Raw genomic sequence first — 17,026 nt, forward strand, 5'->3', positions numbered from 1 at the left:
ACCTCCACAGAGACTTGCTTTCCAGTTCCTCTAAATAAAATGAAAGGAAGGGAGGGAAAAAAACAGAGGCAGGGTAAGACAGTCTGATAAGTTAATGCAACCAGTTGACCCCTAAGTGTCTCTATAGGATTGTGTCCTTGTGAACATTTCTCTTGGAGCTGTCCAACTGTGGCGTGTACAGTATCAGCTAAACAGTGACTTATGCTCCACTAAACCGACTGCCAAGTACAACAAGTGCCACATGCCTTTTGTCCTTCATAAGAGACGGGCATAAAGTCCTGTTTACCGGTTCTGGATCAACATAGTTGATAGGTGTGTATGCAAGCATTATGCACATATTTATTTGTGTGTGTATGTGTGCGTAGGTGCACAAGCATATGTCTTTAAGTACGAATGTAGGTGTCTGTCTGTGAGGCATCACTATTTTCTAATATTCTATTTCAAATTGAAATGTCAATGGTTTCATGTATAAGCAGATTTATTGAGATGTGAGAGATCACAGTATTCAGCTGGTATGGAAAATAAGTTCATTGGGGCTGCTTGGGAGTGTGGAAGGGTCTTTGCAGTTTTTCAAGAAAGATGTACATAACATGTCTGTTTACATCTAAAGCAATGCTTGTGCCTTATGGTAAAAAAAAAGCCCATAGACATTTCAGATTAAAAAAATGAGCCACTTTGAAGACACTAGTTTCAGAATGAAATGTCATTTAACAAGCTATATTTTTAAATTGATGGGAAAATGGAAATGTTCATTATATTTTGCAGCCAGGAACAAATTGCGTGGCTGCTAAAGTATGGGCATCTCATCATGTGATCACTCAGCAGTTACCAGCGATAACAGGGCCCATGTTACTGACCACTGAGAAAATGCACATGCAGGAGGGGCGAAGAATTTCTTCTCAGGGGGAAAGGGGTTGCAGGGATATTTTCTGAGCGTGTTCATTTTCTAGTTGTCAGAAGAGGTCATTTGGGCAGGCTCAAAAAAGGGAGAGAGGGAGAAATGAAAGAATAACAAACCCCCGTGTCAGCAGATCACAATATTCAAATCTCACCCCACACAAAAGCAGAGATTTCTGAATTTTCTGTAAATATGGGTGTGTAAAAATAGGCAATAGGCTTTTCTGCAGAAGCCCAACATTTAGGTTAGTGTTAATTGAATTAATCCCTTGCCAGTCTTTAAATACCAGGTCAGATGTCATTTTAAAGCTGCAGCTATTAATTAAGCTATTAACTCACACACCCATTTGCTCATCCTCTTCCTAACCCACCAGGGCAAAGCTCTTATACCGAGCGTCAGTTCAGGAATCTCAGCTGATCCCCTGAGCACTCGGCACTCTGTTGTGTGTGTGTGCGTGCGTGTGCCCAGTCAGACACCATGGGAGTGTGGGGTCACTGTGGATAGGTCTTCTAGGAGGGGAGATTGGCAGGAAGACAGCATGTACAGTATGAGCTTTTCAGCTCTTTCAGGTTCCCTGTCTGTTACGCCAGTGAAAATCTGACAGTATCTCAGACCTGGATGTATTTCTGCCTCATACACACACTCTCTTGCTTGTGTGGGACGTACTCTGGACTCCCATTTGATTCCTTGCGGTTCTTCTCTGCACTCGAATTAAGCTCCACGCGGGAGTGACACATTTATTCACTCATAATTGAGCTCCACAATTTTTTCACGCTTTTAGATTTGAAAGAAGATGCCATTATCTTTAGAAACTAGAGGTTATTTCCACTGTGGGGGCACCAGGGCCCTGTGTGTTTGTCAGGTATTTGAGGAGATCTGTTCACGTTTTGTCCCTATTTTGTTAGTAACACATGTCCGTGCACACATGCACACGCACACACACAAACAAACACACAGGAGTGATTTAGACCTCTGCGTGGCTGTGTTTTAATTGTGTCAGCACTCCTTAACTCACCGAGGCTAGATAATTAGATTTCTTTTTAGATAAAGAATTCATCCAGGCCATTTCGTGGCACAATCAGTGCGTGACGCCCAGGTGTCTCTGTGGAGGAAAGCCCACAGAGCGCTGTTGAACATGACGACTCCACCTGGGGCCCCGGAGGCTTCTGACCCGGGAAACGGAACAGACTCTTCCGATATTAGTGCCCATCCCGAGCAGACCTCATGCCCACCTGGGGCCGACCCCTGGATGAGACAGCAAGGAAACGGTTTTGGGTGAAAGTGATACCTCCTTTCAGACAAAGCCGTGTGCAATTAGGCTTTTATTTAGTAACAAAATGGTTTGAATAATAATAATAATAATAATAATAATAATAATAATAATAATAATAATAATAATAATTCATTTAGCCGTTGCTTGCATTCAAGGCAGGGTGACGTACATTCACGACAATGCTAAAAATGTAAGAACAATGAAAATGAAAAATGACAAAGACCCGGCAATGTGCAGGTTAAATCAATTGCAGCTGATAAGACTAAAATGCATATCTGTGGAAAAATCTTTCGACCATACACATCGGGATTTCAGAGTCGAGACAGCGGCTCTCCCCGTGCGCTTTCCTGATGAAACAGTTTCACGAAGTGCGCAGTTTTCTCCACTCGTTGGAATTTAGGTGCTGAAGGGCCCCGGATACGGGTCACGCAGGGTGTAGCTGCTGCCTCTATCAGAAAGGAATCAAAGCTGCGTTTTACAAAGGTAAGATGCGTTTTACACCCACGCCATAGGAATATGAGAGAACGCCAAACCGGGCGTTTATCAGCATGCGGGATTAGGCTGTTAGGGTTTTTTTTGGCATTAAAATGTTGCGCTAAAGTCAAGACCGCAACTGGCTCACCGTTGCTCCCTACACAACGTGAGATCGCCACAAGGCACCGCCACCATTGTAATTCTGCCCATAAAGAAGGAAAATAAATTAACAGCGACGCCAGCTGTAGTAGCTGCTATACTGATTATTATTTAATAAGCGAAGGATTATAGGATTATATTATCTTCAGTAATAAATAATGGAGGGGAGGTTGTGCCTTTATGTAGGAAGCAACAACAAGCAAGGGGCACGTTGTGGCCTCGCAACCGGTAGGTTATTCAATTAGAAACCGTGATTTCGCTGAACCTTAGACCTTTAATATTCTCGGCACTTTGGACTGCGCTGACAAGATCGTGTTTACTGTACCCACCTCAGGGAGAAATTAAATCTCGGAGGTCGCTTATCTAGTTAGGGCGGCCTGATCTCGTTAGTTCGGATGGGTTTTATTTGAACTGATTGCGTTGCATTTCCGGGCGGACGCAACCTTTGGTTTTGAAGAGGAGGGTGGGGGGTAGCTTTTCAGTTTTATTTCAGGACTCCTAGAACTATCATTAAATATCATTACAAATGCTGAACTTTCGGTCGCGGTATTTCGATCGACTTTGATTACTTAATTTATTTAGGATGGCTTCTTTCTTCTGTGAATGTAGCTGTAGCCCTGTACTACACCAGACACGGAATTGAATGAGCCAACAACTCTATAAAATGCTTGTATGTGTTTTATGTATTTTATTCCGGAAAACTGATGTTTTCTTACCCATTTCAGTGACTTCTAAGATCTAAGATCAACGATGTTGGCCCATGTGTATGTGTTGATTCTTTTCATTAAGTAAAATACATTTCATTTATAACAGGACAAGAATGTCCTGTTATAAAGTAGAGCTCAAAGAATTAGCACGAAAGCAGACTCGCATTTAACAATTCAGTTCCAGGCTACTTTATGTATGCTTTATATATAGCATATTCTCCACACAGCTGGTGGCACTGACGTTAGAACGTGTGCCTGCAATCCAGTATTAATTTCAGAGGGTTTCCTTGAGGTACTGTTTATTTTTAGCCTTTAACAAAACGTGTGTGTTTGCAAATCTGTCTGTAATTCTGCGTTGAAGATTGGTGATATTCCTGCTACCGCAGTGTGCGTTTTTGTGTGGAGGAAAGCGATTAGACTTCAGTGGTTTCAGAGGGTGGCTCTCCCCGCTAGTCTGAATAATACTTGAATCTGCTTGCCGCTTTCATTTCTTTTCATTACTGCGGTCTTGCCTGCGTTTCTTCTTTTGGACAGTCTCTATGCAAAAAAAACCTTCCATCAGACAGCTGTCAGGTTGCAGCTAGCACCTCCGCTGCATGAAAAACCGAGGAGAGTGAAGCACGCTGCTAGGGGCTGTCCATCAGCTCTCTGACCGGACGGCACAGGTCATCTCAGACCGGTTACTAGACTCTAAGGACGACGAATTTTCATTTTCGTGGCGCAGGACCGAGATAATATGTTGAACCTTTGACTTACACGTAATGGTGGTTTTTGATCAGACTTTGGAGGAACATTCCGCGCCCTTGTTAGCTGTTGGTTTTTTTTGAAATAATCTGTAGGTTTATTAGGGCAATCATTTTTGGAGCTAGCATGTGCTCTGGAAATGGGAAGGTGACGTTGGCGGCCTGTCGAAAAGCGAGCAAAGCGTTTAGCAACACTGTCAAAGGCATGAGCCCTTAAAAATAATTTCTCAAGTGCACGTCAGGAGTCAGGGGGCTTTAGTCGTCGTTTGGAGCTATGCAGTGGTACATTAGAACATTTCAGATAACATTTCCTTCAGCAGAAGCAACAAGAGTAAGAGTTTTAAGACAATTTGGTCGATTTAAAATTAATTCGGGTTTTCTTAAAGAGGACGTTGCTTGAGAATTGTTTGATGTATGTGGAGGTCTATAATTACTTGCGAAAGTTCAACCCTTGTTTAAAAATAAATAATAACAGTATTTAAATAAATAATGACAGTAATTTGACATGGGGGGGAAGCAAACGAAAGTGTAATTGATTTCTGTAATATTTCAAATTGCATGCTGATATTTTCGATTTCTTTATGGACCGCCTTAAAGACTCTCTTCAAGTTGGCGTGTGTACGCAGCGGCCTCCAGTGGCAACTAGGCGTAAGTCTCCAAAATCAAGAATTAACCCGAGACCGCGGTGGCCCTTCTCAACCGTGTTTCCTGCCCCTTTCTAACCGCGTCCTCGACGCGAGAGTCGTGGCGGAGCTGGGGGGCCTGTCGATGCAGGAAACGGACGCAGGGTGCGGTACACCCTGGACAGGACAACAGTCCATCACACCCAGCCAGCAGCTGTAGCACCCTGCCGTTCCCAACTTACAACCCACTGGAGCTCAGCAGGTGGGAGTCTGGCCAGTACCTGGTTGGGAGACCTCCTGGGGAAAAACTAGGGTTGCTGCTGGAAGAGGTGTTAGTGGGACCAGTAGGGGGTGCTCACCCTGTGGGCTGTGTGGATCCTAATGTCCCAGTATAGTGATCCCAGGGTGTTTCTTGAAAAGAGTAGGGGTGTTACATGGGTGTCCTGGCTAAATGTCCCCCTGGCCCTTACCAGTCATGGCCTCCTAATAATCCCCCTCTCTGAACTGGCTTCATCACTCTGCTCTCCTCCCCACTGAGAGCTGATGCGTGTGAGAGGACTGTTGCACTGTGGCTGCCGTCGCATCATCCAGGTGGGGGCTGCAAGTGGTGGAGGGGAGTCCCCATTCCCTGTAAAGTGTTTTGAGTAGAATGTGCAGAAAAGCGCTCTATAAGTGTAAGGAATTATTATTACACACAAACTCCAGGGCCAGTTTCCCCAGAAGGCATGTAACCTACCAGCAGGTCTTGGGACTGTGTGAGGAAACCCCTGCAAAGAGAGTGAGAACATAAAGACCCCACACAGACAGCACGCAGGGCCATGCCACCCTGATGTTGTGCAGCGGAATTCAGAGAGCGTGCCAAAACCACCCTCTTAATTGTGCACCTAATTATTAACCACTTCAACATTCCTGTTATTTACTGGGGTACGCTAGCATTGTTTATGTCTTTACTGTTTTTAAAAATAGAGGTGCAGGCGGGCAGTATGGCCAAGCGGGACCTGATTCTGCGGGGCGTGAACATCTTCAATGTGAAAAGGCAGTAGAAAGAATAGGGGGTGCAGAGCAATCCGACAACTTGCAATTACACAAAGGTTTCATAGGCAGCTTGTCCAATATGGGCTGTAGGTAACTTGTATACCTGTATAACTTGTTTCTAAAAGCCGTGTTTTCTCTTTTCCCCTCTGCGTGCGCTTCAGGGACCTGCTGCATCATCTCTCTGTGCACCTGCGTGGCCGGGATCAACTTCGAGCTGTCCCGTTACCCGCGGCACATGTACGGACTCCCCGAGGACATCAGCCACGGCTACGGCTGGTCCATGTTCTGCGCCTGGGGCGGCCTGGGCCTCACCCTGCTGGCCGGGTTCCTGTGCACGCTGGCCCCCTCCCTGAGCGGGCCCCGCACCGCGGTGCAGAAACGCAGGCAGGAGAACGGCGCCGTGTGACCCGGGCCGCCCCGCCCCGCCTGCCGCTCTCCCAACACAACCCGGCGAGGACGTTCGGAACGAGCGGCCCGGGCAGTTCGGAGAAAGCCCAACCGGACCTGGCACTGGCGCACAGAAAGACCCGGAGAGGGGCTGGTGGTGTATGGGTGGGGGTGGGAGGTAACACCCACCCTCCTCTCCCCGAGTTCACCTCGGGCCGCTGCAGGGCACGGACCAGACAGAGACCATTGCTCCAAGATGGCCGGCCCCAGGTGCCCGCTACCTTTTCTGTTTTTGTTTGTTGTTTTTTTTTTTAAAAAAAAAGAAATTTCTTTTGAAATGGTGCTCTCTACTAGGAACTTTTAAAGATTTAAAAGGAAAAAAAAAACAAAACAACGAAACTCAGTATTTCGAGAACAAAACGTGAAAAAGGACAAATAAACCTGCGGAAGCTCATTCTGTCCGATTGTTCTCTTTAGATGGGTAAACAGTACTGTGTTTGTTATTGGTTTCCTAAATGCAGAAGAAGGAAAAAAAACTTAAAATAATTATGCTGGCATAAACTGTCAATTGTTTAAAAAATGCACACTGGACTTTTAACAACATGACTACAGTGAGAACTGTACGAGATTTTTTTTATACTACTTCTACACCTCTTCCGCATTGTGCTTCACGACTGGCGAAAGGTGAAGAGCACCTTCTCTAGAAAGCTCTTCTTGGCTCTGCAGGTTGTTGTTTTTTTTTTAAAAATTGGAAATGTGCTTTCAGCTTTCAAGCAGCAATTCTGTACTGACAAAATGTGTGTAAAGGCAATTGTACAGTGGTAGACACAGGCTCGGTTTTTAATTGTTGTTTACAGGACGTTTTGACGAGTTGAAACTTACGCCAGGTCAGGATTTTTACCCCTAAGGGTGATTAGAGCCAATATTACTAAACAGTGACATTAGGAGTGATCTCATTGGATAGCCAAGGTAACAGGAGGCAAATGGAACTCAAAGCAAGCCCATGTGTTGCCAGTCCCTTGCTCACCCTCCTCTTTGATGAGAGATGAGAATAAGCACACCGTTACACAATTCAGTGTTGTGCCTCAAAACATTACGGAAAATGTCCCGAGAATGAGAGACTGAGGGAACACAAAAAAAACTAACCATTTCAACAGATTGTCATTAACTTTTCTTTTTTAAATGTTGCAAAGGGTAAGCACCACTGGGTGTGGTAAACTGATTTAGACTTTTTTTTTGGGGGGGGAGGCATATTTAGTTTTTAGTCTAACTGGAAACAATTTATATCCACCATACTACAATGGAGAAACTTGGGGCTCAGTGTTAATAAAATGCATTGATTGCCAGGCAGATTGCTACTTCAGCCTTGGAATGCGTGAGATTAGAAAGTATTCGCCTGCCTCTAATGAGGGGGGCTATTATAGAATAAAACAGATTTATGCCGTAACAGTCTAGGTGAGTTTACATTTTCCAAATCCCTACATTATATCCCAAACGTCATTGCATTCAGAAAGGCTAACAGTAAAAAAAATCTTAAACAACAAATTAAATTATTGCCAATAATGTAAGAATGGGTATTCAGTGTACACTGGTTAGTACAGTAGCAAACTATTCAGCTTGCATTTAAAAAATAAAACAAGCATCATTAAAGTACTGAAAGCAAGTTACTGGTGAAGAGTAAGGCAGCATTGTCATGGGTGATTATCCCTCTCTTCAGTTAATTCATTTTGTCATAGTGCAAGTATATTTTAAAGTAATTACTCCATTGAATTCCCACAGTTCAGAATACTAAAATAAAAATCTCATTCGAGCTGCCAACCTAAGCGTCACCTCCTATTCATGTTCAAGGTGGCAAAAAGCCTCTTAAAGTTTCAATTCCCAATGCTCAGAAATGGAACAGAACAATTTTCAGTGTAGGAGTGTCACTAAGTATTGTGTTCAGAATGCATGAAAGTTGAGACATAAGAAATAAAAGTATAACTTCAGTTAATTCCTAGTTCTTTGGAGAAATGCAAGAGGAAGTATTGCTTCTGAGTGCTTTTACAAGTTTAATTGCTTGTAAGAAAAGGCAGAAAGTTCAAGCCAGATACAAGCTGAAAGCACAATTTTATATCTGAATTCAAGAGGATTTACACACGATTTTGGCCACAGGAGTCAATTTACTTTCAATAAGGTTGATCCCAGTTCTAGACCTGAGTATTTTGTACAGAACTGTGTAAGTGTTTTGCATTTGTATGGTGTATAATGCATTATTTGTACAAATACCAACACATTTCTGGCATATACCAATACATTTCTTCAATCTGACACCAATGTAACTTTCCAGATTTTTTTTTTTATTTTTAACATCTAAGGAGGATAATGGCACTGCCAAGCATGAAAACATTTGTTTTTTAACGTCTAAAGACTTGTGTCAATTTTTAAATTTATTTTATTTAAAGAAAAATGTAATTACAGTTATATTAAACTCGTCACGTATCACTGTATTTTGTTTAAGCCTCCACAAACATCACCAGACCCACTGAAGGGGCTGGAGCCAGTTCCATCATTACTTTACAGCCGTAGTGCTTTGCATGTGGGCAGACATGGAAAGATCAAAGCAACCGAACGAGCATCAATGGGAAAAAAAAAGCTTTAATTCTTGTGTAACTTGTAAGACAACAGAATTGTATAGTACAAGACCAGACATTGCAATACAGACTCGTTGTCTCGGTTGTGCTCAGTCACACACACAAATACCCACACTCCAAAGCCCTTCCCTGTCTCCCCCCACCTCAGATCCGAGGCCACTCAAGCGTAGTACTGCAGGTTGGCCTTCTTCTTGGCTTGCACCTCCAGAATGCCCTCCATGTAATCCTCGTGGGTGAGCTCGGTGGCCCCCCTGCGCAGTGCGATCATGCCCTGTGCGAGAGAGGAGAAACGGGGCATGAAAGGGACACATCCGTCCGCAGGGCAGAAAACCAGCCAGATTTACCCAGCTGCATATCAACCGTTTGCATTTTCCCCCATCAAGAAAAAAGAACACTGCACAAAAATGCTAAATGATTGAAAGAACTAGCTACACATATAGCTATGCAAGAGCTTTCAATCACTATAAAAGTAATGACTTTCATAAAAGCAGTATTTTCACATATTAAAAGCACTATTTTCAGCCACTATAAAAGCAATGATTTCCATATTAACGATCACTGATATTTCAATTATCATCAATAAATCACTGATTATTATTAAATATGAAGATTAATTCTTACAATATTTGCTAGCAAACAAGTGCTGTGCTAAAGAAACATGAAATTCAGCTACTACTCACAGCTTCCACACACACGGCCTTGCACTGGGCCCCATTGAAATCATCTGTACATCGAGCCAGCTCCTCGTAATTTACATCTTGACTGAAAAGATGGGAGGAAACGCACAGGTTATTTACACATAGCACAGAAGAGCAGGGCAGCAGGGTGCAGTGCTGCTCAGGGCTCTGGACTTGAGACCGGAAGCCTGTGGGCCCGAATCGCAGGTGAGACGCAGCTGTTGGGCCCTCGAGCAAGGTGCCTCACCCCAGCAATCGCTCCAAGTGAAACAACCGGCCGCGTAAACAGGCGCAAATGTCAGTCGCTTCAGCCAAATAAACTGGTAATCATGGGGCACAGGAACAGCGCAGCCCTGGCGCCAAGCCTACCTAACGTTCATCTTGCGAGAGTGAATCTGCATGATTCTAGCCCTGGCCTCCTCGTTGGGCATGGGGAACTCGATCTTGCGGTCCAGCCTCCCGGAGCGCAGGAGAGCCGGGTCCAGGATGTCTACTCTGTTGGTGGCAGCAATGACCTGCAAGGCAGACGGGAATACAGGACGATGAAAGGAAACAAACAGGCCAGGTCTCTCTTTACATGAGTCACTGCTTTTATAATGGAAACTGTTAAAAAGAGGGCAAGATCTCACTTCGTATCTCATTTTTTTTAAACACTCCTTTTGAGTATTTTGAAAATTTTGTGGCAGCCCATTACATGAAAAAGCACACCGCTCAAACATGTCTCACAGACTATGGTGATCAGATACGTAAAGGATAAGATGCTGCTCGTGGCAGCTCATGCATCTTCGACAGAGAAGCATAATACATCTCAGTCAGCTGAATGTCATTTCTTCCGTTTGGCAAGATGGAAACTTCAGTGGGAACAGAAGAGCCGGGTCACAGCTCTGTTGCAGTAGGCTACACTCCACTGATCCAGATTCCTGGACTTTGTGCTGTTTCAGGAAAGACCTGCCTTGACTTGCGTGTTGGGCTGAAAGCCATCGAGCTGATTGAGAAGCTCCAGCATAGTCCTCTGAACCTCACGGTCCCCTGCCTTCTCACTGTCAAACCTGGAACACACCATCGCACAAAGCTGATGTTTTTTTCTGCACTATTCGAGAATGTGTTAATGAATACTATTCTGTCAAGATGTTGGAGCTGTGCAATTTTCTATATGTCAAAGTTAGCAATGAACTTAATAAAAATAATTACTTGTTGCTTAAAAAGCCTTTTACTTTACATCTTTAGGTGAGAATTGTTGTATCATTACAAAAAACAAAAAGGTGTTAATAGAATTCTAATATATACCTTTACCATAATTTTACTAAGGAGCAAAGAACCAAAATAACTAAGACAACAGTTCTGGTCTGAAACCATACAAGACAAATATTTTTTCCTACTGTATTTGAACTACTGTTTTGTATTTTTCATTTTAGTAATTTCATTATTTTAGTCACTTTTCATTTTTGTCAATATAAAACTGTGGCCATTCACTTAATAAATAATAAGGTGAATGCTGCAATGGGATATTACAAATACCTGAAATACAGTAGTAAGAGATACTGGTACACTGTTATTTTGAGCAAGCAAACACGCAGAATGTCTTAAGCAGACAGCAGTGTCCTCAGTCATTGTAAATCCCTACAATAAAAGACACTGTGGAGCTGTCCCCCTGCATTTTTACTACACACTCACCGTTTGGTGCCAATGGCATCCAGCTCGTCAATGAAGATGATGGAGGGAGCTTTCTCTTTGGCTAAAGCAAAAGCGTCTCGCACCAGTTTGGCTCCATCTCCAATAAACATCTGGACCAGCTGTGGGCCAGCCAGCTTCAGGAATGTGGCCTGCAGAGAAAATGTCTTTATAAGCACTAGATTCAAGCCTCCAATTAAAAAAAAAAAATCAGCAGGTATTTGAGACGTATACCCAACTCTAGGGTAGAGACATGAAGCAATGATGTTTTTCCACCAGCCATACGTCTTACCAGATCACATAAAACTGCTGATCAATTGCTACTTGATTTCAGTCTTCTATTTGTGGCATATTTTAAGTTTGCTTTGATTTACCATTGCAGTGAGCGGTTTTTATGATTGCTACTATTTATGTTGCTATGACCAAATTTCCCTGATCCCCCTCCCATTAAGGCGCTTTGTCAGAAATGTATGCAGAATAAAAGCTCACTGCGTAGGTTTAGGCACGTTTAATACTTTGTCATTCCAACCTGTGTTTGAACATCATAAACCGATCACCTCTTGATAGTTATTTGGTGACTAATAAGGTTAAGCAAGCTTGAGACTTAATGTTCCCTGGGAAACATTTTGGATATTTTTTCATCCATTAGCGCTTGTGAGGTGGTTTTCAGCTGGACACATCTAGCAGATGAGTGTCCCCCCTGGACCAGTGTTAGGAATTGCTGTACAAGCCAGCTGTGAATGAGATTTCCATGGCAAAGGCCCAGGCAGGCGGGCAGGGCTACGGTTCACTGGACACAGCTCTGGTAACTTCGCAGGCAGCTGTGAGGACATCAGTGAAGGAGGTCTCTCCCCTCCAATTTGGCAATAACCCTCCCGCAAGCTGCAGCAGGTTAGAAGACAAACAGGCTTGATGGGTTCAGGTGCCTGTCTGTCGATCACCCCGGGCAGCAAAGCAGGTGTTGCGCCTCCAAACTGGAAGGACATCAGAGGAAAGCAAAACCTGCAGGAGCTATGACACCATGTTCCTCTACCTTGGTCTGGGCTGCACAGGCTCTGGCCAGCAGCGTCTTGCCTGTTCCTGGAGGGCCGTACATCAGCACCCCCTTTGGAGGCTGGATCCCCAAGTTCTCAAACTTCTCCTTGTGGTTCATGGGCAAAACTATGGCCTCCACCAGCTGCAAAGACACAGGTCATTAAGTCACTCCACAACCACTTTCCACAGCTTCTTGGAAATACTGCATCTAGGACTCCATAGCTGCAGTCAGGTATATCTACGATAATAGGAAAGATGAAAACTCGGTACTAAAACCAAAGGTGGAAAAAAAAAACAAAACAAAAACATTCAGCGTTTTTGAACTGCGTTGGAATAGCTCCCCGGCAGGTCTGACCTCCTGGATCTGTTTGTCCAGCCCTCCGATGTCGCTGTACTGCTCAGTGGGACGCTCGTCCACCTCCATGGCCTTCACTCGGGAGTCGTACTCCGTGGGCAGGGTCTCGAGGATCAGGTACGAGTCCTTGTTCACCCCCTGGGAGAACGGGAAGATCACAGCAATGGGAAAAGAGCACCCCACACTTCTAAACTGGAAAACAAAACACTGCATAAAGAAGGATCGATGGGCCCTGGACGCCCACCTGCAGGTAGAGGACATGCAAATCAAAGTGTCCCCCAGTGCAATTTTAAAAATCACACATTGAGACATTTGATGTATTGGTATTTGGTAATAACCGGACTGATAAAATATTCTGCACTTAAGGCAGGGTTGTAGGGTTTGGGCTGGCATGTATGTAGGTTTTCCTAAGAAACTTATAATCATGAATCTTTGAGAAGGAAAAAGAAACTTTCAAAGGTTACAACTAGTATGTTGGCTTAATTGGCTCAATTAAGGATTAATTTAAGTAGAGACCTTGGCCACAATGAGCAGACCAGCAGGTGTGTGGGTCCCCAGGAACGTACAGTATTTGGGAACCCCTGCTTTAAAGAGACCAAGGAACCCTACAGAGACACCAGCCCCCCAAGACCAGGATTGGGGATCCCTGGGTAAAGGTATGGCTTCTCAAAAGAGCATCACTAGCATAACACCACTAACAAACCTACTTGATGAACCCAGTAAACAGAAAAACTCGTCCATCTTGGTATTTCATATCAGTGTTTATTTGCATAAGGGACTGGGTGGAAAACCTGCGGATGTTATGCTTCGGTCACTGAATTGCATCTCTGTGCAGTATGTGTCTAGCATACTGAAGATATAGTAGGAGAGCTCACTGCCTCAGCAACTGACTAACACCATTGTGGTCAACTGCGCTAAACACATTTGTATTCCACAAGAACAGAACAAATGTACACTTACCACAAGGTCTCCTGGCTTCAGTTTCTCTGCATCAACCAAACCAATTACAGGGAGGAAGTAAGTCTACAAGAGACACACCATACAATAAAATAACTTAAAACGTGTTAGATCATTTTTTTAATTAAGTTTGAATAAACAGCAGCTATCAGGGCAGAAAATAATTGCAGTCAGTGCAAATGATTATTTCTGTTATTAAAATGTGTGCTGGTAATGTAACAAAACGAACGGGCACAAAATTGATAACTTAACACTCGGCCTCGTTTTGAGCAGGCTAAAATCTGACTTTAATCCGTATGTTTAGTTCTGTGTGCGTATATTTCAATATACTACAAAAAACACAAATGCAAGTACCAATACTCAGGCACTGAGTCCTACCTGTCGTGTTGATGTTTTTATCACGGCACATTTGCCTTTCCTCATGGAATCCAGATCAATATTGGCTCCATCTTCCTCTTGATCATTTGGATCTACATCCAACAACTAAAACAGACAATAGATTCATTGGTAGCGTATTTCTGATCAAAATCAAAGGTTCTGGAAACCACCCCCATCTGTAGTGTTGCATTTACAGTCTGCTCCTCAACGGATCAACTATGCATCACCCTGAGGGCTTTGCACAGGCAGTTAGTGCAGAATTAGAATCTTGTGCGATGACATACTACATGATACCACTGAAAAACACAACATTGATACAGGAATGTTGTTTCCTACAAACTAATGTAGACCACTGATGGTTTCTGCAGTACTGTTGTCAGAAATGCTTTTGTGCCAGCTGCTGATCCTTTATGTTTACACTGCCACTTTTAAATACTGTGCACCTGCAGCAAATGGTACATGTATTCTGATCCATTAGTGTTTACACTATCTATTCTGAGCGGGGTTAAGTGCTAACAGTGCAAATTGAAAATGGCAGCGTTAATCCACTTTTTCTATGCTACCGCACAATTAACTGTACATATACTTTCTCAGAAACAAAAGCCCTTCAGTGACATGTCTTACTGAAGGCAGTCATTTCAAAAGAGGTCAATCACGGTCAGTGGGCCACACTCACCTCAATGACATTGGAGACGAGGTATGGCAGTGTCTTGTTCACTTTAATCTTCTCAGTGTTCTCTTTGATTTTATCCTTCATGGCCTGGAGCTCATGAGTAACTCTCAAGACCTCACTTTTCATTATCTGATTAAAAAAATAAATACATTTAAACACATGACCAGGAGTAGCTTACGATGTGCAATGGCCCCCCGCTTCAAATTCGTCTGTTCGCTCCACTCATACAGGAAGAGAAATTATTCCATATTGTAATTTGCGTAATTGAAAATACTTTCCTTTGCAATAAAAACAAGCTGAAACCTAAAGAAAACGACTTTAACTTTTGAAAATATAACATGCACATCTCAAATGATTAATATTCATAAAACCTGACAAAAGGTGGATCAGTTTAAAAAATAAAGCTTTATTTGTCAAGATAGGTCAATTGAGAAAATATTATCTTACACTATGCAATATCACTTAGACAGATTTTTCTTTACCACATACAATGAGCTTGCTACTTGCTGGGCAAGTACATTGCTCAAGGAAACAACAGTGACATTAACCTAGGGGGAGAATTTATGCTCAACTGGGCCAGGGTTAAGAGCCCTGAACCCTCCTGGAATAACATACCAACCTTAATTTCACTGTCCAAGAGGCGTGTCCGCTGAATGATCTCCTCAGTGGACATTTTGAGCACCTCCTCACCTATCCCATCCTATGAGGTGAAAGGTAACAGGTTAAAGGTAATACAGAGACAGAAAGGCGGTGAAAGAAAGTAGCGTGCTTTTTTAATTAATGCATCAAATATGGGTTATTGTTGTTTCTTTATGTAGCGTGCCTAAAACATCATTAAGCAAAATTGACATTAATTTCCACCTACTAACCAAGTACAACCAACAAAATATCAAAAGATACCAGATTTCATTACACCGCTGCCCAGCCAGAACTACAATCTCAACTCTTTAGGCGGCAAAGGAATGAATCGCCCAGTGTTTTATTTACAGCTGTATTTACATAACCGATCTTAAAAATCCAATTAGGCAAACGCAAAGAATACATACACCAGAAACATATTCAAAAGAGTGTGAAGAGGGGACAATCCATATCAATAGCTGTCTGGACAACAATGCTCACTTTGAAAACGTAAGAGCTAATTACAATTCCTGGATTACTATTCCTGTTTAAATAACATATAAAACTGAATATTTATTGTGTATCCCCCCCATTGTGTAGTATCTTGACAACACAATAAAAGGAAACTATCAGGCAGACCTTGTATTGTTCCTCAGCTCTTGTTACTGTTTCTCACCTCTCTCGGCGTAGATGACAAAGAGCGATAAACTGGAACAATTTTACCTTACAAACGCTGTCACGAAGCGAAATCTAATACTTGAGTAAATGAAATCTTCATGCATTTCTACTCACACAGCTACAGTTACAGTTTGTATCTCATGTGCAGTTAATTTAGTTTCCCTGTGTCATTCTCCAGAATGCAAACAGGCCATCCCCGGCAAATGTTACAAAAGGAATACACGGTTGAATTGTATAGATACACTTATATCCTTCGAGATTTATCCACACGCACATCCCGGCAACTCTTTAGTAGACAAGCACTAAAAAATAACAGTCTTAATAAGGATATATTATCACAAACCTCAACCTCATCCCAAACTGATCTGTCATTCAGAGACGCCATTTTGGAATTTCTGATTTGGAGTAAACTCGTCAATCTTAATCTTTTTACAGATACTGACATATATATTTTGAAAATATTTGGAAAATTAATTTATAATATTATAAACATATATAATAGCTATAAAAACTAAACTACAGGCATTTTAAGTGTCTATGTAGTTTAAATAAAATGTCGAATCTGCGGTATACAATACAAACTTAAGTTACATGAAGTGCGCATGTCAGAACTTCACACAGCTCAACGCGTAGACGAGCGTGTGTGGTTTTAAATGCCTGGAACAGCATAACGATAACTAAACTAAAGTAACGTTTAGTTTATATTTAGAACATTTCCAATAACTAAAAAGTTGCCAACAAAAAGTAAAATTCAAGGAGCAAGAAATAAATCAACTCTATACTCTTATTTCCCCCCATTTTAATGACTGTTTCTAGCATTTTTAAACAATGTTGCAGTGGTTAAAATGTGTTGTGCAGGATAAGCAGATATTTATACTAAAACAAACGGAACTTTATTTCGAAAAAAGGCTTTTGGAAAATACTCTCTTCTTGAGCTGCAGGTCTCACAGACGACAGCAGGCGGTGGACTGGCATCAGTCAGGATGTAGATCAGGATGTAGAGCCACAACTTGCACCCTGTTGCTGCGATTCGTACTATAAGTGTATATAGAAAG

At 42.6% G+C, this 17,026-nt stretch overlaps 2 protein-coding genes across 3 annotated transcripts in view; one reads left to right on the forward strand and one right to left on the reverse strand.

The window, feature by feature from the left end:
• The window catches only part of tmem276b (transmembrane protein 276b), a 29,046-nt gene extending 22,713 nt beyond the window's left edge, over positions 1-6,333 (forward strand). For both annotated transcript variants that reach the window (XM_069181798.1, XM_015338639.2), the window contains exon 4: positions 6,074-6,333. In XM_069181798.1, the coding sequence (XP_069037899.1) occupies positions 6,074-6,318 (245 nt within the window). In that variant the 3' untranslated portion in view covers positions 6,319-6,333. The remainder of the gene's footprint in view (positions 1-6,073) is intronic.
• Positions 6,334-8,915: 2,582 nt separating this feature from the next.
• psmc3 (proteasome 26S subunit, ATPase 3) lies at positions 8,916-16,420 on the reverse strand. Its single transcript, XM_006642689.3, has 12 exons — positions 16,315-16,420; positions 15,295-15,375; positions 14,679-14,804; positions 14,003-14,107; positions 13,628-13,690; positions 12,668-12,805; positions 12,311-12,454; positions 11,281-11,429; positions 10,559-10,655; positions 9,976-10,121; positions 9,610-9,691; positions 8,916-9,200 (listed from the first exon to the last, which is right to left on the reverse strand). The coding sequence occupies exons 1-12, from the start codon at positions 16,414-16,416 to the stop codon at positions 9,090-9,092; spliced, it is 1,344 nt and encodes a 447-aa protein (XP_006642752.2). The 5' UTR covers positions 16,417-16,420; the 3' UTR covers positions 8,916-9,089.
• Between the last annotated feature and the right edge of the window lie 606 nt (positions 16,421-17,026).

This window comes from Lepisosteus oculatus, chromosome 21 (genome assembly GCF_040954835.1).
Source record: "Lepisosteus oculatus isolate fLepOcu1 chromosome 21, fLepOcu1.hap2, whole genome shotgun sequence".
Classification (NCBI taxonomy): domain Eukaryota; kingdom Metazoa; phylum Chordata; class Actinopteri; order Semionotiformes; family Lepisosteidae; genus Lepisosteus; species Lepisosteus oculatus.